General features: G+C 45.5%; 1 protein-coding gene across 4 annotated transcripts; it reads left to right on the top strand.

The window, feature by feature from the left end:
- Window positions 1-27897, top strand: rnf31 (ring finger protein 31). 4 transcript variants are annotated; one of them, XM_074688887.1, is made up of 25 exons: window positions 1-254; window positions 2751-2811; window positions 2876-2949; window positions 3267-3413; window positions 3721-3876; window positions 4601-4657; window positions 5907-6111; window positions 6499-6688; window positions 8784-8917; window positions 11232-11404; window positions 11645-11878; window positions 11960-12145; window positions 12237-12395; window positions 13069-13254; window positions 16006-16212; window positions 16294-16467; window positions 16884-16982; window positions 17074-17163; window positions 20027-20141; window positions 20900-21012; window positions 22724-22834; window positions 23077-23125; window positions 23598-23694; window positions 25513-25678; window positions 25767-27897. In XM_074688887.1, exons 3-25 carry the CDS (start codon window positions 2911-2913, stop codon window positions 25815-25817), a joined length of 3138 nt encoding a protein of 1045 aa, XP_074544988.1. In that variant the 5' UTR covers window positions 1-254; window positions 2751-2811; window positions 2876-2910; the 3' UTR covers window positions 25818-27897. The 4 variants fall into 4 exon arrangements, with proteins under 4 accessions (XP_074544988.1, XP_074544987.1, XP_074544986.1 ...); XM_074688886.1 differs by lacking the exon at window positions 2751-2811 and having other exon boundaries at window positions 2823-2949; XM_074688885.1 differs by having other exon boundaries at window positions 2751-2949; window positions 11960-12139.
- Window positions 27898-27911: the final 14 nt, after the last annotated feature.

Raw genomic sequence — 27911 nt, 5'->3', positions numbered from 1 at the left:
CACGTGTGACGTCACCTCCACGGCCTGCCTCCATGTTATCCTCAGCAGGAGCCACAGAGAGGCGCGTCCATGGTTTAGCCGTGATCGTGGGTCCTGTCCGCTCCACCGTCCTGGTGGATAGAAGCTGCTGTAACCTTGACCCCCTATTGACTGGTTCTCTGTCGTCGATGCGGCTGCAGCCCGACGGGAGTGAAGTCCGCATGCTGAGGGAGGAGCTGGTCCAGAGTCTACCTGAGATCTCCAGCGGACCTGAGGTAGGAAACCAGGGACTGAGAGGCTGAACATGGTCTGGGATGCTGTCTCCAGTCTTCTCGGTGTACGGAGGATGGGTCAGGCACGGATGTTAGAGACGATCGTTGATGCTCATGGAGCTGCGCAGCCTCCAGTGGCGCTGTGCGTCTGAAGGGAAGCTGCAGCACATTTAACCTTTTTTTAATGCTTAAATCTTTGTTGTTTCCACACAGAAATGTCCTGTTACTGTGAGTGGCCCGTGTGTAAGACAGGAAACTGCCAACGTTATTCACAGCAGTAACGTTTCATGAAACGATGGATAAAGAAAGAAAAGGAGCTGCCTGTTAATGCGCCTCCTGTCAGAGCTATGCTGTGGGCTGTCTGCAGGTGGCAGTAATGAGTGACACTCCGTTCATTAACTGTCTAAAGACGGACGCATTTAGCCAGATGTTTATCACAACATGTAGTAAAGAATAATTAATCATGTTCTAAATTATGTGTTCATTTACATTTTCTGTCAGGGTCACAAACCAAACCAAAGTCTATCTGTGAGGTCTCTCTGAACTCCATGTGGTCTGAGCGTAGGCTGCTGGTCTAAAGAGAGAGAATTTAAAAAAACACACATTTGAGGACACAAAACCAGATTAAAGTTGTGGAATGATGCAAAAAATGAAAACATCAGCATTAAAATCAGTTTAGACTGCGGGATCAGAAATGTTTGGGTCTAAAAATGTTGTGTCAGGTCAGAACAGTCTGGACCTGAAAAACAATCCTGATCAAATCCAGATCCTGGTCCTGACATAATTTTCTTATAGCACCTCCTAATGGAGAACATGTTCCTTGGTCTGAAGCAGGGTTTGCTGATGTTAACTCAGCACATAACACTACAGAAACACTGACCACTGATCATCTGGGATCAGACACACCTGAGGGACAGGTGAGCTGTGATGTCATCAGTCTGTGACGATGGAACAAGGAGGTTAGGGTTCACTGAGAGACTGATTCTACAGAAATCACTAAAAGAAACAGATAAACAGATTATTAGTAGTACTGAACATTTACAGGTAAGAAACATTAGCCATGAATTAAGAAACATTAGTCAACATCACACCTGTTAAACATTTCCTTCTCCCATAGACCATATGGTTCCTCCCATAGACCATATGGTTCCTCCCATAGACCGTATGGTTCCTCACATAGATCGTATGGTTCCTCCTTAAGGTCTTTGAGTTGGTCCAGGGTCATTCAAAACTTGGATCCCTGCTCAAACTCTGGTCCATCGTCTCTTTTCCACTTCTCACCCTGGTCCGCAGCTTTAAATGAGTGGGTGAAAGAAATGAGTGGGTGTACCTGATAAATGTCAGGTGGTGCAATCAATGCTTCTCATAAAAATCTGATAGTGCCCAAAAAATGAAGACAGAGTCAGATTTTATCAGGGGACTAAGCCATACAAAATGAAGTTTAGAATGATTTCAAACCAACTGAAAACACAGATGTCTGCAGCTTAATGACTCAGTGCAACAAAAAACATATTATTGAGTTTAGAAATGATTTTCAATATACTTTGAGATGATATTTCACAATAACTTTTTTCTTCATCACCATTATAACTTCATAAGAAGTTGAATTTTCAGATACTCATTATGTTTTTGTGGTTACACCATTGAACAGTTAAATGAGACTGATACTTTCAGTGGTTAAAAATGGTAGAAATACAAAATACTATGATGGCAACAGAAATGCAAGCTACACATTTAAACAAACACCAGACATGTTGTTTTAAAAAGTTTGAAGCAGACTATTGGTCACTGTCCTGAGTATTAGTGTGCAAAGACTTTTGTGTTGTCTGAAGCTCTATGGCCGAGTGTTTCACTGGTGTTTCCACTGGTGTGTGTCTAGTTGAGCAGAAAGCTGACAGACTTTCCTTCACTGTTTCAACTCTGCTTTCAGTCGGCTGGTTAAGGCACTCAGACTGATTCATAGCTTCTAACAGACTGTTCAGTACGTGTTCAGTACATGTTCAGTACGTGTACAGTACGTGTTAATTATGTGTTCAGTATGCGTTCAGTACCTGTTTAGTACGTGTTCAGTACATGTTCATTACGTGTTCAGTATGCGTTCAGTGCCTGTTTAGTAAGTGTTCAGTACATGTTTAGTGTGTGTTCAGTGCGTGTTCAGTACCTGTTCAGTATGCGTTCAATACCTGTTTAGTACGTGTTCAGTACGTGTTAAGTATGCGTTCAGTACATGTTCAGTACGTGTTCAGTACCTGTTTAGTACGTGTTCAGTATGCATTCAATACCTGTAAAGTACGTGTTCAATACGTGTTCAGTATGCCTTTCAGTACGTGTTCAGTAAGTGTTCATTACGTGTTCAGTATGCGTTCAGTATGTGTTTAGTATGCGTTCAATACCTGTTTAGTACATGTTCAGTACCTGTTCAGTACCTGTTCAGTACCTGTTCAGTATGTGTTACATCATGTGTTTACCCAGTGTCCGTCCCTGTCTCTGTGTGTGTAGAATGCCGTCGCTGTCCGAGGACCTCCAGGAGGTGCGGAGTCGGGCTGAAGTGTGTTTGTACTCTGGTGGCAGGGTGGTGGAGGTGCGAGCCGGCGTCATGGCAATGGCTAATCTGTCTCTACCACCCTGCTCCAAATACTGCCACATCGCTGCTGAGACCATGATCACAGAAAACAGCTTCGGCAGCAACAGGAAGGAGGTGAGGAAGTCATTTATACGTTTATAGTCCTTTATGTAAGCTTACAAATGAAGAGGCTTTAGTTATATTAAGAGAAACTGAACTCCAGGACAGGATGGGGAGTCTGATCTCAGCTCATGTCAGTCAGCTGTCTGCTTTAACCCTGCTGGAGTCAGACAGAGGGATGGACAGAGATAGGCATGATAAACAACAGTTTGAAGAAACAGCTCTCCAAACCCCAGCATATCATTCAGACAGGCGTTTGTGGATCCATGAGGCTCTCGCCTGAGTCTCAGATTCACGTTTCTGTGAGGTAACTGTCGTCTCGTTCTCTGAAGACGCTGGCATCTCTCCAGAGATTGTCTACTGCTCTGAACATCCTGGAAAAGTACGGTTGCAACCTGACCAATCCCAACAGGCCCAAGTTCTGGAGGACGGTGAAACACAACAACCCTGTGTTCAGAGCCACTGTGGATGCTATACAGGTAACGCACACAAGCTGAGTGAAAGGTCCTGTTTATCTAATGAACGCCATCATCAGGAGGAGGAGCATCACTCCTCACACGGCCTCCCCCTGTGCCCATCCTACCTCTGACCTCCCCATGTTTACCCTCTCCGCTCTTGTTTTCAGTGTGTCCTGCTGTTCCCTCCTCATGCGTTTTGCTTCAACCTTTTTGCTTTTGCTGACCCCGTGATGACCCTTGCTGACTTCCAGCTGTTTAGGATAGTGAGCATAAACCTTAGCCTGCATCACATCCCATGATCCCATCCTGACCCCTCTGTTTCCTGCAGGGAGGACGGGCAGTGCTCTGTCTCTATGGTTACTCCAATCAGCAGGCAGATGGTCTCAGCTTCCCTGATGATGTCACAGACCCTGATGTGGGCAAAGTCGCTGCTGTGACCCTGGAGGTGATGAGCCTGAGAGTGGAGCTGGAAATGCTTATTAAGGTACTCAGGTGTGTGTGAGTGTGTGTGTTATTTGGTTGTTTTGTGTGAGTTACTTTTCTTCCTCTCCCAAATCTGTGGTTTGAGCTCTGGCCTGACTGATAGGGATATTCTGAGGTCGATGCCGACGTGTGGCAGAAAAAAATTCAGATCAATCAGCCGACTTATTAGAAAAAATATAATAAATAAAGTAACTTCTTTTTCTGGTCCCTTAACGCTTAGAACAACAAAGATGTGAATTTTAGGCGGATGGTTTTACAGATTCAAAATACTTTGTCCTTTAGTGTTTGTTTCACTTTACAGGAGAGGACTTTTCCTGTACCAAAGTTTTCGGTTAAGCATTAAACCAAACAGGTCATAGCAGTGCTGGGAGTAGTCTGGAACCTTGCCGTGGTCACGAAGATAGCTGTGTGCCTGTACGTAAATGTTTTCCATCTTCCTGTTGCCTATTGGTGATGAGACATTATGGCTCTAGTTTCCTAGACCACATGCAAGTGCAGGTGCACCTGCCCTGCGCCGGCCTTTGCCATGCGGACAGGGCATGACCGGCGCACTTTGCAAATTTCCTGCAGTGCCAAGAGAGGCGCAGTCAAGGCGCAGAGCCGAGCGTCCACGCCTCCCTCTGCGCAATTGGCAGAGAGGGAGGAGAAAAGCCGTCAGTGGGTTTAACACAGCCGAGCGCTGTTTTAAAAGCACTTAAGGAACCTGTGGTTTGTTTTGATTCTAGGAGGCTCATCCACACCCCGAGTTCTACGAGAGAATCGTTCCTACACTGAGACATAAGGTACAGTCCATTACTTTACAGTCTGTCAGCTCTTTAGTTTATACTGAAATAAAGAACGTGCTGACAGAAACTGTTCATTAAATCACCACGGTCAAATCATGGACAAGCTATGAAGGGTTGTCTTAAGGAGTTTTATCTTCCCTAGTAGCTGTAGTACCACGTATACTAACATAGACGTGATCAAGATGTCAGATATTCTTCAAACTCCCCCGACTCTTCATTTTTGTAGCTATTAGTATCTGCACTTCCTCTGGTCGGGGTTCAAAGATAAGCTCCGTTTGGCTTTTTTCCTGTTACTCTAGGCTCAAATGAAACCTCCCACCTGCACTGACAGCAAAAAGCAGTACCTGACCTGCCACATGCCAAAGGGAATATGCAGTTTTCTAGAGGCATATTCCAGTTTTCAAAGCGGAATGCCTATTCTATCAGTGGTATGCCACTTTTCTAAGACTGGTACATTTCCATTTTCTAACGCCAGGTTGTGTTGTGCTCTTTATCAGACTGAGTGTTGCATTTGTTTTTTTGACCATTATGATTCCAGCAGTGAAGAGGACTTTGAACTGCATTGAATGCTTTAACACAGCACATGACTTAGTAAGGAGTGGTGCTTTGTCTTCAACAAGAATGACTTTAAATAAGAAACCTTGCAAAGCACTTTGTTCTGCAGTTTCAGCTGCATGAAAATAAGGTTTTATTGATTCATGTGTACAGTAGGTGGCTGTAAGCGTCTTAGTTGTTTGCAGTCAAAGAACAGGAAGCAATGCTCTGCATTCAGTTCAGTCAGTCTGGACACAGTGGCTCGGCTCAAGCTGACCAAGTTGGCTAACCAACCACAATCAACTGTAATACTTTGACGATAGGCTGCAACTTCCAGAACACTCAGTTACGCTGTAGGTTTGTCTGTGAGAGAACACAGAAAGACCACATCACACATACATCCATTTTTATCACTTCTGAAACAATGTTGTCGATAAAAACTTCTACTAGAGTCAGACAACTGAGTATACCAGTCTAAGGCAAGTGATGTACCACAGATGGAACTGGTGTACCAGTTTAAAATCTGGAATATTCCAAAAGGAAGTGGTATGCTGCAGTCAGTCACAAGTGGTATGCCAGACGTTACTTTCTGCTCTTGCTGTCACTCCAAAAGAAGGAGCTGTTGATGCTTATCTGAAATGAATCTTACTGCACCATGAAGTGAACATCTCTCTTAGTCAGCTGTGAGCCTCCTCTGCTCCTCCTCTTTCAGGACGTGGGCCTGAACACAGACGCTGTGATCTGCCAGTCCGCCCTCACGTCATGCCTCTCCAAAGATCAGACCAAGTCCCTGGCCTTCCCTCCCCACTCCTCACACCACTCCTCCAGAAAGAGCAGCCATGGGCGCTCCCTGTCCTCCAACCACCAGAGCCTCAGGTCCATCCAGGTCTTTTCCACCTCCTCGAACAAACACCCAGGTGAGCAGAGAAACCACGCTGCTGCACTGACCACGTCCTCATGTGTTCGTCAGAACGCTGCAATGTTTTACCTCAAATGTTTGAAATGTTGTCTTAACACCTTTGTCTATCAACTTCAAGTTTTAAGTGGTAACATGAACAAACTGGTTATGCTAATAACATTTTAGGCAACATCCAAACTTTTGGGATTGTTGTTGTACCAAAATAAAAGTTTCCTCCTCAGCTTTTTTCAAGCAGGTGTCTTCAAAACCAAGACTTGGTCCATTTGCAGCATCATGGATCAGACATCCTGGAGTCAACCTTACCAGCTCCTAATTATCCTGCTGTTGTATTTTTTTATCGTCCATAGGGATCCTTGTGACGTAGAGTTTGGTTTCTTTATTTCAGAGAACTGTACCATCTGTGAAATTTTCCGTATCTCCACCCACTGCCTCACCTGCCTCCAGGGGCTCTGCTCAGAGTGTGACAGACTCTACCACTCATACCCCGAGAGGGCCAACCACCGCCGGATGGCTGCCACATCATCATCATCATCACCTTCAACATCATCATCATCCCAAAACAGGGGCAGTCACAGGTAGTAGTTATGACTTTGTGAGATATACCAACTCTATCCTAATCTTGGTGCTGGTCCAGCCTCAGTCATGGTACTTTGTTTTCTGGAGCAGTGACAGCGTCTGATACGCCTCTTCCTAACCACGCTTTGCTCTCACAGCTGTAGGAACATGTGTTTGTAGGATGAGCAGCAGAGCTCAGTTTGTGGGTTGCTCCCTAAAAAAGAAAAATGACCATTTCCTCTCAGCCACTGGCCAACAGATTATCCTGCTGCTGATTTGACCGATTGTTTGGAAGCATAAAACTGAAACACAGCCTCACCCTGTTTAGTCTGGACTCTGAGGACCAGCAGGAGACCCCTCCCTGAGGTTTTCAGGGTCCGAGGTTGGTTCATATGGCTCTAACATGTCAGAGATTAACTTTGGGGCTAAACCATGAAGAGACTTGTAAACAAGCAGAGGTGTGTTAAAGTCTATTCTCTGAGCCACAGGAAGCCAGAGCAGAGACCTGAGATCTGGACTAATATGATCCTATTCCCTGGTTCTGGGTCTGGATCAGCAGTGTTCTGGATGCTGTCTCACAGCTGGTTCAGAGAGTCAGGCCGTTACAGTAATCTAACCTGCTGGAGACAAACACATGGATCAGTCTCTCTGAGTCAGGTTTAGACTAACTTTGAGTTTAGCTCTGATGTTTTTAAGATGGTTAAAAGCTGCTGATGTTATTGATTTGATGTGACTGTTTAAGTCAGGTCTGAGTCCAGTATGACCCCCAGATTTCTGATCTATTCATTAACACTTAGAGAGAGTCTCAAAGGGACTGGTAACATGTTGTCTCTGTTTCTGTGGACCCAGACAATGGTTTCTGGAGGAAACTGTTTTGCACTCATACACTGATCTGTTCAATGCAGTTCCACAGTGAATCTACAGGCCCATGTTCTCCTGCTGTCTGTGAGACGCAGATCTGAGTGTCATCCTCACAGCTGTGGTAGGACAGATGCGTATTAGCTGGCCGAACAGAAGCATGTTCACATTTAACAACAGAGGTCCGAGGATTGACCCCTGGGGAACCCCACAGGTCATTGCTATTTGGACTGAGACACAGTTACCAATTTCAACAGTGAAAGTCCTGTCCTCAAAGTAGGACTTGAACCAGTACCGTGGTACCATCTCCAAAGAGAAAAGACCAAGTTCCCATGGAGGACTGTTTCCTTCCCTTGTCAGCAGTTAACAACTGTAAGGCTTTCTTCTACAGAGCTGATGTAAATGTTTGCAGCAGGATATGACTGACAGCTCTCTGCCCAGACCAGGACAGACTCCTGGCAGCCTACCTCTGGTTTCGCAGGGCTGCCAGGAGATCTGCTGTAACTGCTCCGTACTGTCAGGCACATTTGTTCTGGTGTTGGAAACACAAGCTCTGGAGCGTGAACATGTGAAGGAGTAACATGTTCAGAGATGTCTGCCTATCCCAGATTAATTGACCAAAGTGTGGAGAAAGCAACAATAACATCTTTGAGAAAACACCTTCTTAAGAGTCGACAGCAGAATGAGCTGTTGGGTGCCTGTTGGGCATTGGCAGAGAAGATTTGGCAAATTTTTCAGTGGCCCAACTTCACAGACTCAGCTCTGCTGCTCATCACATAAATACATGTTCCTACAGCTGTGTCTCCATTTAAAAGAGAAACTAACAGACTTTATGACGATATAAGATTTATTACCAAGAAGAATCGTTACATCAAAGAAATAATTTACCAAACACAGATTCCCTTCCCCTTTCTCCTCAGTTAACTTTCCCTTTGGTTATCTTCAACAGTATGCCAAGTGTTAGTTTGTCCTCAGCCACGGTTTCTTTACCAGCTCAATGTGCAGCTTGTAAATATGTTTGTCTGTTTTTTCATTGTTATGATGTCTAAGGAGTTCAGATTTTAATTCATGGTATGCATCAGAGAGGCTACGTTTCGCTGCTGTTACCACGACCGTCAGTCAGAAAGCTGTGATACGTGTGTGACCGATGGGGTCTCACCTCAGTGACGGTCCAGGAAACGTGGAAGTCATCTAGTGGTTGTGGATGAACCACCCGGCCAGTGTGTTTGATTTGTTCCTCTCCTCTCCTCTTCCCAGTCCTCTCACCTGGCGCTGCGTTCACTGTACCAAGGTCAACTCTGTTCAGGACGTGCTGTGTGAGGAGTGTGAGCTGCCTCGCATGGAAGCGCTGGGCTCTAAGCCGGACGACGTTCAACCCTCCACCATCACTGGTCAGTTTCACAAAAGCCTTTTCCCAACGCTGAAATAGAAGTCCACAGTTTTTGTGTGATTTATGTCACTTTACAACTTCAAAATAAAGATCAGAAAACAGTTTCCAAAAATACAAAAATAAAGGCTTCACGGCTTTTGTCAGTTGTGTAACCGGTGTGCCTGCACTGAGAGCACACCCGTCACTAAAAGTTTTTTCTGCGTCGTGTTCTGATAATGATGATAGGACAGTGATGAATGTAGGAAGGACACGGACCAGGTCTGCAGCTGATTCTTCTTTAACATGGTGCTGCACTCCTGTGCGAGTCAAAGAAAATAATCTTAACATGCAGTCTTTCAGTCTCTGCCATTCGCAGGTCTCCGCCCCTGCTAACAAACACATGGAAACCCTGTAGTTTCTCTGAATACATGCGGCTATGTATTACCTTTTAAAATATGTTTAAACAGTCACATGAGCACAGAAGAGCAGCTCTACTGCATGTTCACAGTCTGATGATAAATAAAACTACCTGTAATACATTTTCAATGCTTTTAAACATATATAAGTGCATATAGCAAACACAGAAAACTTTTCTTACCTCCTCTCAGCAAGCCTAACACGAACTGAGGGAGGCTCAGCAGTACGTCATATAAATATCAACGTCTTAAAGAGACAGTACAGGTATGGCAATTTAGATTCAATAACAATAACAACAAGAACAAAACACCACAAAATGAACAGCTTTCAATTAATATCAGGATTGGGTGATGTTTCATACATTTAAAAAAGGTATTTTATTAAAACCTGGTTACAGTTACATGAAATCAGAGCATATTTGTCGCAAAGTTTGCTATAAACCAGTAATGAAGAGATCAGTCCCTGGCCAGCAGACTGTATTGATGGGAATGTTGCTGATGACGTATGTGAAAGGATGAATTTTGTTACAGAAGAAGAACCTCTGCTCTAGGGTCACTGGTCTCTACCAGATCTCATTTTTTGTAATTAGAAACTCAACCAAAGAAGGTCTGGGTTAACTAAAATAAATGAAATCTAAAAAGAAAAAAAAAAAAGTTTGGAGAAATGATATCTGTAGATTTTGAACATTGTAATTTTTGAGTTTTCCACAGTTTTCCTCAATTTTCCACACAGTTTTCCACACAGTTTTCCACAGTTTTCTACACAGTTTTCCGCAAAGTTTTCCACACAGTTTTCCAGTTTTCCACACAATTTTCCACACAGTTTTCCAAAGTTTTCCAGTTGTTCGACACAGTTTTTCACAGAGTTTTCCACACAGTTCTCCACAGTTTTCCACAGTTTTCCACACAGTTTTTCATACAGTTTTCCACACAGTTTTCCAAACAGATTTCCACAGTATTCCAGTTTTCCACACAGTTTTCCAAACAGTTTTCTACAGTTTCCAAACCGTTTTCCACAGTTTTCCAGTTTTCCACAGTTATCCACACAGTTTTTCACACAGTTTTCTACAGTTTTCCAAACATTTTTCCACAGTATTTCAGTTTTCCACACAGTTTTCAACACAGTATTCCACACTTTTTTCCACAGTTTACACCCAGTTTTCCAGTTTTCCAGTTTTCCACACAGTGTTCCACAGTTTTCCACACAGTTTTCCACACAGTTTTTCACACAGTTTCCCATGGTTTTCCACACAATTTTCCGAACAGATTTCGACAGTACTCCAGTTTTCCACACAGTTTTTCCACACAGTTTTCCACACAGTTTTCTACAGTTTTCCAAACAGTTTTCCAAACAGTTTTCCAGTTTTCCACGGAGTTATCCACACAGTTTTCCAGTTTTCCACACATTTTTCCACACAGTTCTTAACAGTTTTCCACACAATTTTCCACATTTTTCCAGTTTTCCACACAGTGTTCCACAGTTTTCTACACTTATTCCCAGTTTTCCACAGTTTGCTACTTTTCTACACAGTTCTCCACAGTTTTCCACACTTCTATAGTCTTCCACACAGTTTTCCACAGTTTTCCATTTTCCCACCAGTTTTCCAGTTTTCCACACAGTTTTCCACAGTTTTCCATTTTCCCACCAGTTTTCCAGTTTTCCATACAGTTTTCCACAGCTTTCCACATAGTTTTCCACATAGTGTTCCACTTTTTTCCACACAGTTTTCCACACAGTTTTTCACACAGTTTTCCCACACAGTTTTCCCACACAGTTTTCCACACAGTTTTTCACACAGTTTTTGCACACAGTTTTCCACAGTTTTCTACACATTTTTCCACACAGTTTTCCACAAAGGATGAAATGAGCTGATAGGAGCTGACAGACACAGAGGAGTGACTTTTTTCTCTCCTTCTCAGAGTGGCAGTGTAAGAGCTGTACCATGGTAAACGCAGCCAGCAGCATCCTCTGTGAGGTGTGTGAAAGACCCCGTTTGGCCACGCGTCCTCCAGTGGCTCCGTCACATCCTCCCATTCTCCCTCCAAGACCACCAGCCCCAGTACTGGGCATGCCTGGAGATCCTGATAGTCAGGTCAGTCACTTACCTGTCCACCTGTCATAGCCAGTCTGTGCTGCTCACATCAACGTTATCCAGGTGATGTCCTGACAAAGTCTTGATCTTACCTGGTGGCTCCAACCTTAAAGTGATTCTGTGTTTGTCTGAGGTGGCGTGAAATGTGCTGACACAGATTTATCCTCCCTCTGACCCTGTTGTGTCTTGACTCTGGTGTGCTCTGTGACTCTCCCCATCTCTCTGTGTCTGTCTGATCAGTGGGTGTGTCAGTTTTGTACTTACCTGAACTACTCACCTGCAACAGTGTGCGAGATGTGTGACCTGTCCCATCCAGAGCCTGCACCTCTGCCTGTGAAGCTCCGCCCACCATCTCCTGTCAGACGCGTCCCTGCCCTGTCAATCAAACCCAAACAGCCCGCCTCTGAAGATCTGGACTCCTTGAGGCAGAGGCTGATGAAGGAGGACGGACTGAAGTTGATTCGACTGATCAGAGCAAGTCTCCTGAAAAACCTAAATCCCCTGAGCTGCATTTGTTCTGTGTTTCAGTGTTGGTGTTTTTCATGTGTGCATCAGGACGCAGAGAAGAAAGGAGTGAGTCCGGAGGAGGTGTACACCAGCATGCTGGTGTCCAAGGACAGGAGCCTCATGCCCTTCAAGTGGTTAAAGACAGAGCTTCCTCTTCTCTTGGACCAGATCAGATCCCTAGTGGCGGCGTCTTCTCTCCAGTGTGACCAGACCGCCATGAAGAGCACGGTCAGTGTAAGCTCCTCCCACTGAAAGGTTTTTCACAGCTCTACACGCAGCGCTTCACGTGACTGCCTCTGCCTGTCTCTGTCGTCCTCTGTCACAGAGCGTGTCGAGTACAGAGACGGATCTGAAAGAAGCAGAAAACACAGAAAAAGAAGCTGGGGTCCAGCTGTCCAGAGCAGAGGCCAAGCAGGCCTGGCTGACAACAGGGGGCGACACTGAGAGAGCTGCCAGACAAGCTCTGAGAGACAGAAACGCTAAGGTGACTGAAGCCTTATAAGATTATTCAGAGCTATTTTCCATAGTGTAAGCACCTGTGAGTCAAATTGATTTAAACATTCTGAGGAAACAGGTTTCCCTAAGAAATGAAGTAAAGTATAATGAAAACTGGAGTGAATCTAACCTAAGTTTTTAATTTCAACAAAGTAAATGCCAAGACATTAAACTTTTTTGTCAAGGCAACGACTTGCATAATTTTCAAACCTAAAATTTTTAGTCAATTGCACTAACAAACAATAGCTTGAGAAGTCAAAGAAAATGATGCCCCTGCAAGTTTTCAAATGTTCAACCTTTCTATTTATGACACACACTTATGATGATAAAAAAAACAGTGTTACCTGGCTTTACGGTCCAGAAGGTGAAGTTGTAGAGAAGACACCTTTACCTGCAACCTGACAGTTCAGATGGCGCCCCCTCTCACAGGAGATGAAGAGGCTAAAACTTGGTATTTCAAAGGCCTTTCAAGTAAAATTCATTCAAATATTCGACTACGTCTGCAGATAAGAAGAATCTACTTAGCATTTTAAAGTAATGCAATCAAACTGAAATAATTTATGAATATTTATCATAATTAATAGTAATTAAATCTTTTAATTAGACACAGGGTCTGGGTTTATGATGCAGGGTCCAATCACTTCCTGCTCCTGCCCTCTCAGGTCCGGGAGCTGAGTGCTCTGGGCTTCAGTGATGAGGCTCACTGCCACGAGGTTTTGAGGCAGAGCGGGGGGGAAGTGAGAGGGGCCTTGGTCCTGCTGCAGCGCCCCCTGCTGGAGCCCTTTCACAAGCGCATTTGGAGTGAGAAGCCTGAGCAGCCTGTGGATATCCATCACCCCGACAAACAGGTGGGAGCAGACGAAGAGGCAGGCGCTGGAGATATCAGCACTGCTTCAAGCAAAACCTAAAATCTCTTATTTTAAAAAATGTTGTTGGGCTGATGTCTCTGATCAGGAAGTGATGTTACAGAATGGAAACCTACATTTTACACACTCATTGCACTAATTTACAGTTTGCACTGTTGGATTTCAGGAAGGTACAGTGTGACTTCCTGTCAGGGTTTCTCTCTGCCATGACCTCCTGATGACAAAGGCTAAAAATCTTTCTCTCTGTAAACGTGGTCGATTGTTGAGCTGCATCAGCAAGGCCTCTCACAACACGCCATCTCTGCTGAGGCTGGACGCAGTCAGACGGCCATTTTGGATTTCTTCCAAGATCCTGAGGGTTAGGGATCAAAAAGTCCAGAGGTAGACCCAAAACCATCTCCCCAGAGCTAAACCGGAGGATCTGATTGGCTGTCTGTCAAGACACTAATACCAATGCTGGAGCTGCCCAATAACCATCAGGCGCTGTCTGAGAGAGAAGAGCTTTAAGAACCAAACACATCTTCAAAGACCTCGTCTCCTTCAACGCCACAAACTCGCCGTTTGGACTTTTTCAGAGAGCAGCAAACATGGGACACTGAAAGGTGAAGAAAGTTTGATCCTCTGAGGAGAAAAACCCGAACCTTGACGTCCTGATGGCTTCAACGTAACTGACATGACCAGGAGATCCCACTGGAGATGTTTCCACAGTGGCACAGTGGAGGGGGCGCCATCAGGATCCTTTAATGGACCAGTGGAGCTTCAGGCGGGTCAGAGGCGTCAAACAGCGACTGGCTCTGTGGAGATGCTGCAGGGGGCCTCCTTCATGACTGAGGGCCCTGGTCTGTGTGGGAATGACTGGGTTTTGTTTTTTCTTCCAGAGGAACCAGCTCACTCTTTAGGACCAACAGGAACTGTGGAGCTCCTCATCACTCAGTCCTTTTCACAAACTTTTATTTCTGTTTCAGGGGGTTTTCAGGTTTTTTGAGCCACAGCTTCAAACTTTGGATCAGCTGATGAACAGACTGTTTCACTTTAACTGTTGTTTTCAATAAATTGCCTCTTCAAATGTTTTTTTTTTTTTTGTCTCACCTTAATTTTTTGCTTTTGCATTTGAAACTGTATCCTTTTGAAGATCCAATAGTGCAAATAGTAGACTCTTAAGGGCTCTAATTTTGTGGCACAGCGCATGGGGTGCAAGCCTGGTGCACCCCGCGCAGTGTTAATTTTGTGCGGCTCACTGCCGTGCGCTGCCAGTTTGACAATTTGGTAGACCGTCTGCTCAGAGATGGGTGTGGCAACGCGCCAGGGGGCGTTGACAGCGCACCAGGGGAGGTGTCAGTAGATTCATGTTGGTGCAGAGACAATTTTGTGCCAATAACAGTGCAGAAAGTGCGCTGAAAGCTCGCCAGCTCCAACCTGGTCTATTCTCGGCGCAAAGCGGAGCGCACCCTCCACAGCTGTAATTTGGTGACAGGCGCATATGTGCGCACATGTCAACAAAGCCTCAGAGGCAGGTTTCCAGAGTGTCAGGCACATTTAATGCAATAAACCAGTGTGTCCCAAACTATTTTTCCAGCGACCCATTTTTTGGAGAAACAAGCCATGGCGACTCAATCTGAAATATGTCTTTAATCTGTAAATCAATTGACAGATAAATGTACACAGAAAAACCAAGAAAAAAAAAAAAAAAAAAAAAAAAGGTTCTTTAATGATGTTTCTGCATTATCTCAGATTTTTCTCACACAAATTGAGCGCAGCATCCAGTCACCTTCTGTAATTTCTCTTCATTTTGGTGGGAACTTCATTCCTATTTGTATTTGTTTTAATGAGCCTGTCAAAGTCAAGTTTCAATCAGTCGTGACAGACAAGAGAAGAAAAAAAGGGAATTTAATGTCAATATTCTGTTAACTAATTTGGCGACCCATAAAAAATCTCTGGCGACCCACCGGTGGGTCCGGACCCAGACTTCGGGAATGACTGCAATAAACAATTACAGCAATCGCTATTTAATGTAACTGTCTGAACCAGCATATACATTTATATCTATATTAACTGTCCCGTCACATCTGATGTCAGATTAAAGCCGTTTGTCATAATGGAAAGTTAACCTGACGGCAGCTGGTAGTTTGATGCACATCTTACAATTAAACAATAAACAGCCTTAACATCTGATACTGAGTATATATCTGGTTCTCTCATTTCATTTAATTCAAAGAAAAGAGGGAGAGAAAAGACGAAGAAAAAAGAGACAAATTAAATGTATGTCACTCAGGATTTACCCGCATTCAAAGGCGAGGAGAGGTGCTCATTTGATTGGTGAAAACAGCGCTCGGCTGTGTTAAACCCACTCAAGGCTTTTCTCCTCCCTCTCTGCCATTTGCGTGGAGGGAGGCATGGAAGCACTCCTCTGCGCCTCTCTGCACCTCTCTGCGCCTCTCTGTGCCTTGACTGCGCCTCTCTTGGCACTGCAGGAAACTTGCAAAGTGCACCGGTCACACCCTGTCCGCGCGGCGAAGGCCGGCGCAGGGCAGGTGCGCCTGCGCTTGCGCCTGGTCTAGGAAATTAGAGCCCTTAAATTCAAACTTGGATCAGGTGTGCATTATTTACCTGTGTTTGTGTTTTGACTTCAGCACTTCTCTTGTTCTAAAACTGTCAGCAGCCCCAGCTTGTGATTGGCTGTTAGGACATGTGAATTCTTCCATATCCCATCATGCACTTCTTCTTGTGTTGCAGCACATCTGCCGGCGGTTGCTCGCTGTGTACGATCTTCCCAGTTGGGGCCGGTGTGAGCTGGCGCTGTCCCTGCTCCTGGAGCATAACGCCCCCTACTCACTGGAGGACGTGGTGACAGCTGTGCGAGAGTCTCACGACAGGGAGTTCATAAAGAGGGTCCTGGCCAAAGAATGTCCCATCTGCCTCTCCGTCTTCCCCCACAGCAAGGTACAGGGACGGTCCTGAGACGGTTTTCCAGGTGGGACGGATCCTGTGAGTGAAAGAATGTCCCCCTGTCCTCTGTCTTAGATGCAGTCCCTGACGTCTTGTCAGTGCTCTGTGTGTTGTGGCTGCTTCCGGCAGCACTTCACCATCGCCGTGAGGGACAAACACATCAGGGACATGGTGTGTCCAGTCTGCTGGGAGCCAGACATCAATGACCCTGAACACCTCAACAGCTACTTCTCAACTTTAGATATCCAGGTGAGTGGAGGCTGGTTGACCGCTAGGACTCCAACAAGTCCAGTCCCTGTCCCACCCTCCCCTGACCCTGCTCCAGTTTCTGGCGCAGTGTAGACTGACTGTGAGAAACAGGTGGAAAGAAGCCATCCCACCTCCAGATAACCCCTCACAGAATCGCTTCCAGGCCCAGACTCAGTAAGAAGTGATAGTGCTGCTGTTCAGATGCTGCTTTCAGGACTGTTTTTGGTTTTGTTAACTCCAGGGAGGAGCCAGACGGCACAGGCTGCTGCTCTGGGAGGCCAGGCAGCTCATCTACAATAAACAGCTCCTCCTGACGGGATCCTCTGCATGTCTTACTGGGCTGTCTGTGGTGACTCAGCTCCCGCTGCTTTTCAGACATTGATTTTCATGTGTTGGTCTGATATTTTGTGCTTCAGCTGCGAGAGTGTCTGGAGTCTGAGGTCTATGAGCTGTTCCATAAGAAGCTGACAGAACAGGCACTGATCAAAGACCCCAAGTTCCTCTGGTGCTGCCACGTAAGTCCAACATTTCTATGGTCTACTGAGTATCAGCGTGTCTTTGGTTGACCATGTTTCACGTTGACTCTCCGTTCTTTCCTTTCCTCAGTGTTCATACGGGTTCATCTATGATGGGGACCAGCTGAAAGTCACCTGTTTTCAGTGCCGCAACAGTTTCTGTGCTCAGTGTAAGAAACCTGTAAGTACTGAGACTTCCTCCTGTTGACTTCATCAAATTTCTTCCTGTGTTTGATTTCTCTAAGATCCTGTTTCTTCCTCTTTTGGTCATCAAAGATCTGAGACTAATGATGGAAATGTTTTGAATTTGAGTTTAAAGAAAGGTGCTGGTGCTTTGAAGAGAGGCTCTGCAGGAGTTTTGGTACTTGTTCACACAACAGTCAAACTTGGCTCCTTCTCCTTGGCTCAATGCCAGCGGCAGCAAACACCCACAGACTCCAACCGTGACTACATGAACACACCCTCTAGCCCAGCAACCACCTGTAGCTAGTGATGGGTGCCTTTCACATTTGAAATGATACAGTACCGATGTCCAGTACCTGGCAATCAATATCAGGATTTAATGGTACCATTTTTCGGTACTTTTATGTGTGTTTATGTGGTAATGAATATAAATTTGTTTAATATCTCAAGAAAGATAATAATCTTATAGTTTTTATTTCACATATTTATTTACAGTTTCATTTAGCAGTCGCTTTTGTCCAAAGCGACAAAACATAACCTTGCAACGGTGTGTTAATGTCCAGCATGGAAAATCACCAACTCTTTGACTCCCTCACAGTCACAAGGATGCACTGAGGCACCTTAACATGGTACCTTTTGTTTTTTTGTGAATCGATACTCGGTACTACAGACGTTGTTGGGTCAGTACCTTTGAAAGTACCTAACTTGGTACCCATCCCTCCCTTTCGGAGAGACTTGAGAGCCTTACACCAGACTAAGCAGGTTAGCACAAACTAACCACTACAGATAAGAAAGCCAACCCACATTGCTCTTAATCCCGTGCTGCTCTCCAAGTTCCTGAAAGTAAGTAAAAGTTAAGCCAAGCTTCACCCTTGTTTGGGAAAAAGCTTTATAGGTTTATAGTTTCATTTCACTTTGGTTGTGTCTTTCTTCTTCTGTGCTCTCTTAGCTGCTCTGGTTAGCTTCTCCCACTTGCTATAACCTACACGCAAAGTTACTTGTGCACTGGGCATGCTGTGATTGGCTGATCTATCCGCCCTTACTCTCCGCCCAGAGTCATCCCGATACAACCTAAACATCAACACACAGGCAGAGGAGGGGGTTGAGGCTGGCACTGACACACATGTGTAGAGGCCCAGAGGAGACGGCTGAGCAGGATAATTCCATTGACATTTTATTTTTTTAGGAAAAACCTGCATATTGGCCTGGCAGGTCTAGCTCTGCTCTGCCATGTTCTGACGCATGGCGTTTCACTCTTTCATCATGGCTTCCATGGCGGCCTTGTCCTGGGACACCTTGTCAGTGTGAGCCTGCCTTTGTTTTTGAAGCTCCTGTTGAAGGGTGTTGGCTGTCTGCCTGGCAGTGAGTAGATCAGTTTGGTGCCTCTTGTTTTCCTCCGTGGTCTTCTGAAGGAGAGCTTGGTGTTCAGCTCTGAGGGACGTGTTTTTTTTCTGCAGGTCTTTCGGTCGGCCTGAGCGTTTCCTGCCTCCTTTGTCTGGTACATTTCTCTTGGTTTGTTGGCTCTCTGTCTCACACGTGTGTCTCCAGTGAATGAACGGTTTGTAATGATCGCCTGGGAAGATGCTGTGTCTGACATAGACCTGTTCATGGTATGGAGTCCTCTGTGACCCATAAAGAAAGAGGTCCTGGAGTTCTGTTTGTTTTTCTAGGTTTGAACTCAAAATAAATGTTGACATGTAGAGGCCATACGTCTTCATTCTAAAATATCACTTTACTTACTTGGGAAATTTCTTTCAAACGACACTTAATACACTACCATGGTGATGAATTTCATATAAATCCATCTGCTCAGTTGTTGAGATCGTAAGATCATAAACATGCTCTCCAAGGAGGGACAAAGCGGACTCTTTCTCCAGAGCAGACTCAGGTCTTGTGGTGTGGGGGGCTCTCTGAAGTCCTTCTTTGACTCTGTGGTGGCCTCAGCCGTATTCTCTGGAGCAGTCTGTCTTGTCATCTCTGCTGCTGACGGGCGGAGACTGAACAGTCTGGATAAGAAGACCAGCTCAGTCCTGGGCTGCTCTCTGGACCCTGTGGAGGCTGACAGGAGAATGACGGCCTAGCTGTGGTCTCTGATGGACATGTCTCACCAATAACTACATGTTTGTTTGCATTACATAAGAATTAGTTAAGTATGAGGTCATCATCTGTAAAGCATTATTCCTAAATTAATCCTCATTTGTATGTCATGTACAAGCACAGTTATAAATGTTTTATAGTATTTGCTCCTGTTCTGGTTTTTAAAAACCTGCAATCCCCCCTGGTTCCTCCTTTTCTAACCTGAATATTTGGTCATGGTAACACCTGTCAGGATATCTCCATCCAAAGGAACATTCATTTCTGTTCTGAGCATGTTCTGCTCGCAAGGAATCTTGGTCTTTGGAGTACAGGAAGTCCCCCATGCTACTGCTGTTGTTGTTGCTGATGGTGGAAATGACGTGCATTACGTCACAATGTGTTAAATGCGTCGAGATGTTATCTGTGCGTTGTCGTTCTGATCAGGACTCCACGTAAACAGGATTCACTCTGTTTGCTCACACATGTAAACGGGTCTGAACGTTCCAGAAACCAGAATATTAATCTTAACCCAAATAATGACTGCATGTAAACGTAGCTATTGATCCTTGTAAATTGTTGTTTCTATTTATTTAACAAATAGAAGTCTGTTTGTTGAATGAATAAAATCCAACATGTGTTGTTGTCAAATCAGGCAAAGCTGAAAAAGTTTTGTGTATTTTCTTTGATGTTTAATTTCTTTCCTTGTAGTCTCTTAGCCCGCCTCTCTTTAGCACTGGTTACCATGGGAACACACATCATGTGCATGTTTCTGTGCTTCTCTTCAGTGGGAGTCTCAGCACGCAGGCCTGTCCTGTGAACAGTACCAGTCATGGAAGAGGGAGAATGATCCAGAGTACCAGAGACAGGGCCTGGCTGGATACCTCAGAGACAACGGCATCAGTGAGCACACACACACACACACACACACACACACACACACACACACACACACACACACACACACACACACACACACACACACACACACACACACACACACACACACACACACACTCTGTCTATTCTCTCTGTCTGTGCTTCAGCGTTATTTCTCCAGCAGCTGCTGTAGAGGAGAACAAAGTGTTAGTAGCTACAGGGGCACTATGAGTACATTTGTAATCTATGTAAAGAAAAGCAGCATGAATACGTTCTCTGCGGCCCACAGTCCCTTCTCCTCATAATCAGAGCAGACCCATGTGGTGTAATGATTTTTGTTCAGGCCGGATTATTTTCAAGGGTGAATTTAACACATCACAGCTGAATTCAGCCCTGAGTACATACCTTCAGTTGACATTTTGAGTGGATGTTACATGGCTGTTATCACACAGTTGACACAAAGCTGTGAATTTTTAAAGTAGACTGGCCAGGGGTCCAGACCACAGCTCCTGTTTTGGTTTGTAGACCCTCTAATGATGCTTCTTACTCAGGTTAGGCCTGCAGTGACCTTCATTCCTCTGAATGAGGCACCCTGCCTTGAATCTTACCTTCCCGGAGGAGTCACAGACCGGATCAGACTAATCCATTGAATTAAACATTGATTGGACCCGGACGAGGTTTTGGAATGGTTCACCCTAATGTTCCTGCTGACCCTGCCCCCTCCCCTCTCCTCCCCCTCCCTTCCTCCTGTCAACACTCACGTCCTGCTTCTCCCCCTGTAGCCTGCCCCAACTGTCGCTTCCAGTACGCCCTGTCCAAAGGAGGCTGCATGCATTTCTGCTGCTCCCAGTGTCGCTACCAGTTCTGCAGCGGCTGCAACAACCCTTTCCACACTGTGAGTCCCCCACACAGTGTGTGTGTGTGTGTGTGTGTGTGTGTGTGTGTGTGTGTGTGTGTGTGTGTGTGTGTGTGTGTGTGTGTGTGTGTGTGTGTGTGTGTGTGCCCTGTGTGCCGTGTGTGCCCTGTGTGTGTGTGTGTGTGTGTGTGTGTGTGTGTGTGTGTGTGTGTGTGTGTGTGTAGTGATGGAGAAGGTGTAGGCCATGGCATAAATATACTCACTGCTTTTCCAGTGTCCACTGTAAATATTTCCTCCCTGTTTTTTGTTTTTATCTCTGTGATGTCTGGTTGTTCTTTGTTTTTAGTTTGCCTGAATGAACCTACAGATGAGCCATCATTTTCTGCATCAGTGTTTGAAAAAACACACATTTTCTTACCAAATTTACTTCTTTCAACATATTTTGGCCGTGGCCACATGTTGATGGTAGTAGAGTCTGACCGCTGTGGAAGAAGGTCATGTGGTCTGATGAGTCCAGATTCACCCTTTTCCAGAGTGATGGGCCATCAGGGTTAGAAGTAAGGCAGATGAAGTAATCTCCCATCATGCCTAGTGCCTACTGTCCAAGCCTGTGGGGGTAGTCTATGATCTGGGGTTGCTGCAGTTGGTCAGGTCTAGGTTCAGCAACAGTCTGTGCTCAAAGAATGGGTCAGCTGACCACCTGAATATACTGAATGACCAGGTTAGTCCATCAGTGGGTTTTTCTTCCCTGATGGCATGGCGGTATTCCAAGATGACACTGCCAGGATTTATCAGGCTCAAACTGTGAAAGAGTGGTTCAGGGAGCATGACATCATTTTCACACATGGATCGGCCCCACAGAGTCCAGACCTCTACCCCATTGAGAATCTTTGGGATGTGCTGGAGAAAGCTTTGCTCAGTTCAGACTCTACCATCATTAATGAAGATCTTGGTAAAAAATTAATGCAACACTGGATGGAAATAAATTTGGTGACTTTGCAGAAGCTTATCCAAACAATACCACAGTGAATGTGTGCCGTAACCAAAGCTGAAGGTGGCCCACCAAATATTAGTGTGTGACCCTTTTTTTTTGATGGTGGCTCATTTTAGCCAGGCGGTGTATTTTCATTTGTTTAATCCTGTTGTCCACACCAAACCGCAGTTTTACATCACTGAAAACAATGTTTTCTGAAAACTCCAGCGAAAGTGAAGATTTTGAAAAGCTCTGGTTTGGTGGTTTCGTGTAGACGCCAGGAAACAGAGTTTTTGGTTCTCAAACAGCACAGCTGATTGACGGGGGCTCATTCTGATTGGATGACACGGGTTTATGTTGGAAACACTCCCCATTATGGGTTTGGGGTGATTGGAGTCGCACTCACCGACAGATTTGCCGGCAGTGTGTGAATGAAAGTACTTTTAAAAAATGAATGAGGGTTATATTTGTTTTTGAAAATTCCCAGCTGAGTGTGTACATGGCTTAGACAAGACGAAGCCTGAACTGCTTGAATTAAGACATTTTTCTGGACTTGTCAGCTGATTGTTGCTCTTGTTGGGCCTCATTCACTAGCAGAACGCGCTGTGTTTGAATTATGCTTACCAACGCTTGGTGCACAAATCAGTGATCGGTGATTGAAACTCTGCATTGAACCTTTTTAAGATCCAACGGGGCAAAATGTAAATCCTTGCTGTTTTTCAGCTGGTCTGGAAGTTTTGACCAGGTGTGTGTTCTCCTCTGCTGTGCTCCTGTCAGACCTGTGCAGTGGAGGAGTGTAGTGTTTCTGGGTTACATGCTCATCATCCCAGAGACTGCCTCTTCTATCTGAGAGACTGGGAACCTTCCAGACTGCAAGCTCTACTGCAGGTACACACACACACACCCAACACTACTATGACTTCACATGCCAACGTGTCATCACAGGACAGCACAGGGGGGTGGACTTTCCCTCTCTGTGGACTGAAACCTGAAACACACTGTTCAATAAAATGTAAGGTTTGTTGTTCGTTAAATCAAAGTTAAATGTTTTGTGAATGTTTTTTTCATGGTATTAAAAGTCCAGTGAGCACACATAGGATCCCCCCTCTGATTTTCTTTCTTCCTCGCAGAATAATGGAGTGACCTTCAACACTGAGCCCTCCCCTGGAACACAGACAGGTGGACACAGACCTCACACACACTCATTCCTCTGGATACACACATACTGTAGATCGGCTGAAGCTCAGTGGTAGAGTAGCCGTCTCTCAGTCAAATGGTCAGAGGTCAAATGGTCAAATGGTCAGAGGTTTGATCCCAGCTCCTGCAGCCACGTGCTGATGTGTCCTTTAGTGAATGTGGTGTTGATGAGTGAGTGTGCCTGAGTGCTCAGAGAGACCAGAGAAGAGATAAGGAAAACACCAGTTTACCATTTTAGGATATATCCATACTGATCCTCCATATTTCACCAAGGTATGGTGAAAGTGACTGAGTTCAAAGGCAAAGCCCCGATCTTTCAAATCTTTGCTGTAAAGTAAACCAAAGAAACTATCATTGACTTTTAGTTTACCTGGCTACAGTGAATACATCTTTGTTTTTTTCCTGTCAACACAGGTTGTCACAGGTTGTTTTTCATGTCTTTCACTTTCTCCAGGTCAGTGTGGAGTGATAGAGCAGAAGGACGAGGGAGGACAGCAGCCAGATTCAGCCTGTGGAGCTCAGACCCAACCTGGACATGCAGGACTGTGCGAGTATGACGTCTGATTTGTTTTTTACCCCAGTTTTAGCTGCTCTTGTCTCAAACTGAGGGAGAAAGCTTAAAACATGAAGAAAAAATGATTTAACCCTCTATGGCACTGCGTCGCCCACTCTCATCCCCTACTGGACCCCACCACTCAGTACGTTTACACGCGGGCAGCAGTCTGACTAAGGTCACAGTGGGATCATAAAGTTGCAGCGGGGGTCCTGTCCTGTCTGCGTTTACATACAGAAAAGAGGATCAGACTTCTGGCCGAAAACATCTCACTCCACTCTAATAGGTAGCGTTGTGTCCTTTCATTGATAAGCAAATCAAACTAGCTTCTTTTTACCAAGAAAAGTGGTGTTTGTTTGTTGTGTCGGAGCCACGGACTGTAGGGGCGCAGCGACCCATCTACTTCCTCTTCCAGCTGAACGCCAAGGCGTACCAAGACATGCCAAGTTCTGCTGAAACCAATCACAGTCTGATAGCATTCACATTATCTTGGTGTGTCAATCAAGCTATGTTCAGTCTGACTAAGCTGTTTGCATGCATTCCAGTAGTACGGTTTCGTGCTGACTAAGCTCTGATTTCTGAAGCTGCATGTGAACGTGCCGACAGAGTAGCTTTTAGGGTACCTCAGCGACCTTTATCAAGGGAATAGACCAGCCCTACTCTTGAACCCAGACTGCATCTCCTCCTCAGAGGATGTGCCAGTCAAGTTCAGGAGACTCTCATAGAACTCCTTCCTCTGCCCTAGGGTATACCCAGCCTGGGTCAGCTGTTCTTTGCTTTCCCGTACCGAGCCGCCCAACTGTTTGTTAAGTCTTCCTTTTGGCAAATCAAAAGTCCACCACCAGTACCTTCCAACTGCTTCCAGAGAACTCTGGACTAGAAACCCTGAAAGGCCTCCTACAGCCTGGGAACCTCCTCCACTGCTGTCAGCCGCTGGGCTGCTGTATGAGGCACCAATCGCTGTCTGGCTCAACCTGAAGCCGCCTCTTCCCCAGTGAAGACTTTCAACATGACCCCTACAGTCAACGTCACCACCTCCCACGAGACACATGAGAAACCTCTTCAGCTGTGGGAGCTGAAATCTTGGGCATGGGAGCCTCTCCTTTGGGACCCTGTAGCCCCGTTTCCACCAAGTGGTTCAGTTTGTTTGCCCTAGTACAGCAAGAATTTTGTGACGTTTCCTTTGACTAAAACCAGAACAGGTCCTCAAATTACCCACCCATACCATCCCACTTTTTGGTACTCTTCTTTTGGGAGCTAGAAACCCTGCAGTCTGTTGATTGGCTGAAAGAATGGTCACTTCCTGTGTGACAGCAGCTGCTGTATTTCTCCTGGTGGCTCACAGCCTTCTCTGAAACAAAGCCTGATTGTTCTTTGTAACAAAGAGACACATGCCGATCACAGGGAGAACAAATTGCTTGATTTCTTCATCGTTGCCATTTGTTTACTGCGTCATATTTTTCTTCTTTGTTGGATTTATTAACGAGGTACACTGTGTCAGGCTGCTATGGCGTCGTGTTATTGCGTAGCTGAAACAGCCATCAGCATCCAGCTTACACGCTGCCTGCCAAAAAGGGCACAGCTGGCTGTGGAAACACAAACAGGATCAGACTTAACCGATCTGACCTGTACCAAACCGGACTGATCCATACTGGGCCACTTGGTGGAACCGAGGCTTATAAAATCCTGATCTCCTACAGCAAAGCTTCCAGGTTCACATGGACATCCAGTTTTAGGATCAGTCAGCTTCCACTCCAGTTCCACTCCACTGCGACACTCTGAGAGCTGATGCTAACCTGATCTTTTCCTGATGCAGGAAACACTACCGGGAGTACCTGGTCAGCCTGATCAACAGCCACTCCATCGACCCGTCACCGCTCTACAGTTCCAACGAGCTGCTGCTGGCCTGCAAGAGATACAAGGTGGATGATAGCCGCAGGGACGGAGAGGACAGCTTCACCTACTACAGCAGACTGCTGGAGGTGAGTCTGTGTGGGCGTTTCTTCATGTTTTAAAACTCACCTGACATTTTTTTCTTCTAACACCCCTCTGCACTCTATCTCTCTGCAGAAACTGATGGATGAGGTAGCACTTGGTGACAAGGTGCCACGCAAGAAATGAAGGGTGCTACTTTCCTGTTTCCAACAGTTGTAAACATATTGGGCTCTAATTTCGTAGACCAGGCACAAGCGCAGGCACACCTGCCCTTCGCCGGCCTTCGCCGTGTGGACAAGGCGTGACCAGCGCACTTTGCAAGTTTCCTGCAGTGCCAAGAGAGACGCAGTAAGGTGCAGTCGCAGTAAGGCGCAGTCGCAGTAAGGCGCAGTCGCAGTAAGGCGCAGTCGCAGTAAGGCACAGTCGCAGTAAGGCACAGTCGCAGTAAGGCACAGTCGCAGTCACAGAAGTGCGCGTCCATGCCTCCCTCCACGCAAATGGCAGAGAGGGAAGAGAAAAGCCGTGAGTGGGTTTTACACAGCCGAGTGCTGTCTTCACCAATCAAATGAGCACCTCTCCTCGCCTTTAAATGCGCTGCGGCCGAGGCGCAGCGTCTGATTGGTCTGACTGATCCCCAGCACCGCGGAAAGTGTGCTGGAAAGACCTGATAGCGGAGACGGTCAGCAGGGCACATCGGAGGACACGAAGCGCGTCACCTTGTGGGCCAGCTCCCGGGTCAGATTAAATCTGTTCCTTTGTCATTAATAGGAGAACAAAATGAAGAGACAGTTACACAGCTGGCTTATCCATTCAGAATACTTTTGATCCACCTGCACTCCTGGCCTCATCCTCCTTACAATAATGTACTCCATTTTTTTAGATCACGTTAAAAATAAAGACTAAAACAGAGAAATATGGGAAATCACGGGTAAATCCTGAGTGACACACATTTATTTTGTCTCTTTTTTTTTCGTCTTTTCTCTCCCTCTTTTTTTTGAATTAAATGAAATGAGAGAACCAGATATATACTCAGTATCAGATCTTTAGGCTGTTAATTGTTTAACTGTAAGATGTGCATCAAACTTCCAGCTGCCGGCAGGTTAACTTTCCATTATGACAAACAGCTTTAATCTGACATCAGATGTGACGGGACAGTTAATATAGATATAAATGTATATGCTGGTTCAGATGGTTACATTTAATGGTGATTGCTGTGATTGTTTATTGCATTAAATGTGCCTGACACTCTGGAAACCTGCATCTGAGGCTTTGATGACATGTGCACATGTGCGCCTGTCACCAAATTACAGCTGTGGAGGGCGCGATCCGCTTTGCGCCGAGGATAGACCAGGTTGGAGCTGGTGAGCTTTCAGCGCACTTCTTTTGGCACGAATTTGTCACTGCGCCAACATGAATTTGCTGACACCTCCCCCTGGTGCGCTGTCACACCCATCTCTGTGCAGACTGTCTACCAAATTGTCAAATTGGCAGCGCACGGTGGTGCCCAGCACGAAATTAGCACTGCGCAGGTTGCGCCAGGCTTGCGCCCCCTGCGCTGCGCCACGAAATTAGAGCCCAATGTGTCAACTCAAAACCTACTTCACTGTAAAGCCCTGTGAAGAGTTCCAGCTGTGAATAAATAAAGCCGTCAGAATGTACGAGGGGAGGGATTTCAACAACACGATACTCTTTTATCTTCTTCTTCTTCAAACACCATGAACTTCAGCTTTGCTTCTACAGTCTGAAACTTAAGATCACTCATTGTGGGAAAACAGTGTAAGAATATGTGCTCTTGAGAAAAAAATAGGCCAGAAAAAGAAAAAGGCCAAAAGTCAGTCCTACACTCCACTTTATTTACCACGCTGTATTCAAGGTCTCTGCACGCTCCCTTCTTATTTGTCCTGGTTGTATTTTCTGTGTCAGAATACTCCACACGTGCATGTTCAGCCCTAACATGCAGTCTGCAGGTGTTAGCCCTTCATCCAGCTGGCGTCCCAGCATTTGTTTGCTTGTGTTGGATTTAAGAATAAGAGTAGGTCAGTCAGGGCAGGCTTGCTTTTTCTCACCAGTTTAACGGTTTAAGAGTAAAAGTGTAATAAATAAAAGTATTCACTACAGTCACACACGTGTAGCTGTTTGTAACTTGCTAACGACAAACCACTTTCTGTGCTTCAAAGAGATTTGTTTTATGAGGATGTTATTGGTTTCAGCGCAGTCAGAGTGCATGTTGTGTTTTGTGCTTTGTCACAATAAATATTCTTCCTGTCTCCCGTCTGAGGT

Source organism: Halichoeres trimaculatus, unplaced genomic scaffold (genome assembly GCF_033239565.1).
Source record: "Halichoeres trimaculatus isolate MK-OKI-2021-1 unplaced genomic scaffold, fHalTri1.1 fHalTri1_scaffold_15, whole genome shotgun sequence".
NCBI classification, from domain to species: domain Eukaryota; kingdom Metazoa; phylum Chordata; class Actinopteri; order Labriformes; family Labridae; genus Halichoeres; species Halichoeres trimaculatus.
The sequence above is the reverse complement of the archived record's forward strand: the minus strand, read 5'-3'. Positions and strand labels throughout refer to the sequence as shown.

Excerpts from the sequence above, each read along its gene's own strand:
- rnf31 (XM_074688884.1), top strand. The coding sequence starts at position 2,752 with ATGCCGTCGCTGTCCGAGGACCTCCAGGAGGTGCGGAGTCGGGCTGAA. Across the intron at positions 3,414-3,720 it reads CCACTGTGGATGCTATACAG|GGAGGACGGGCAGTGCTCTG; the intron begins GTAACGCACACA and ends TGTTTCCTGCAG. Across the intron at positions 8,918-11,231 it reads TCAACCCTCCACCATCACTG|AGTGGCAGTGTAAGAGCTGT; the intron begins GTCAGTTTCACA and ends TCTCCTTCTCAG.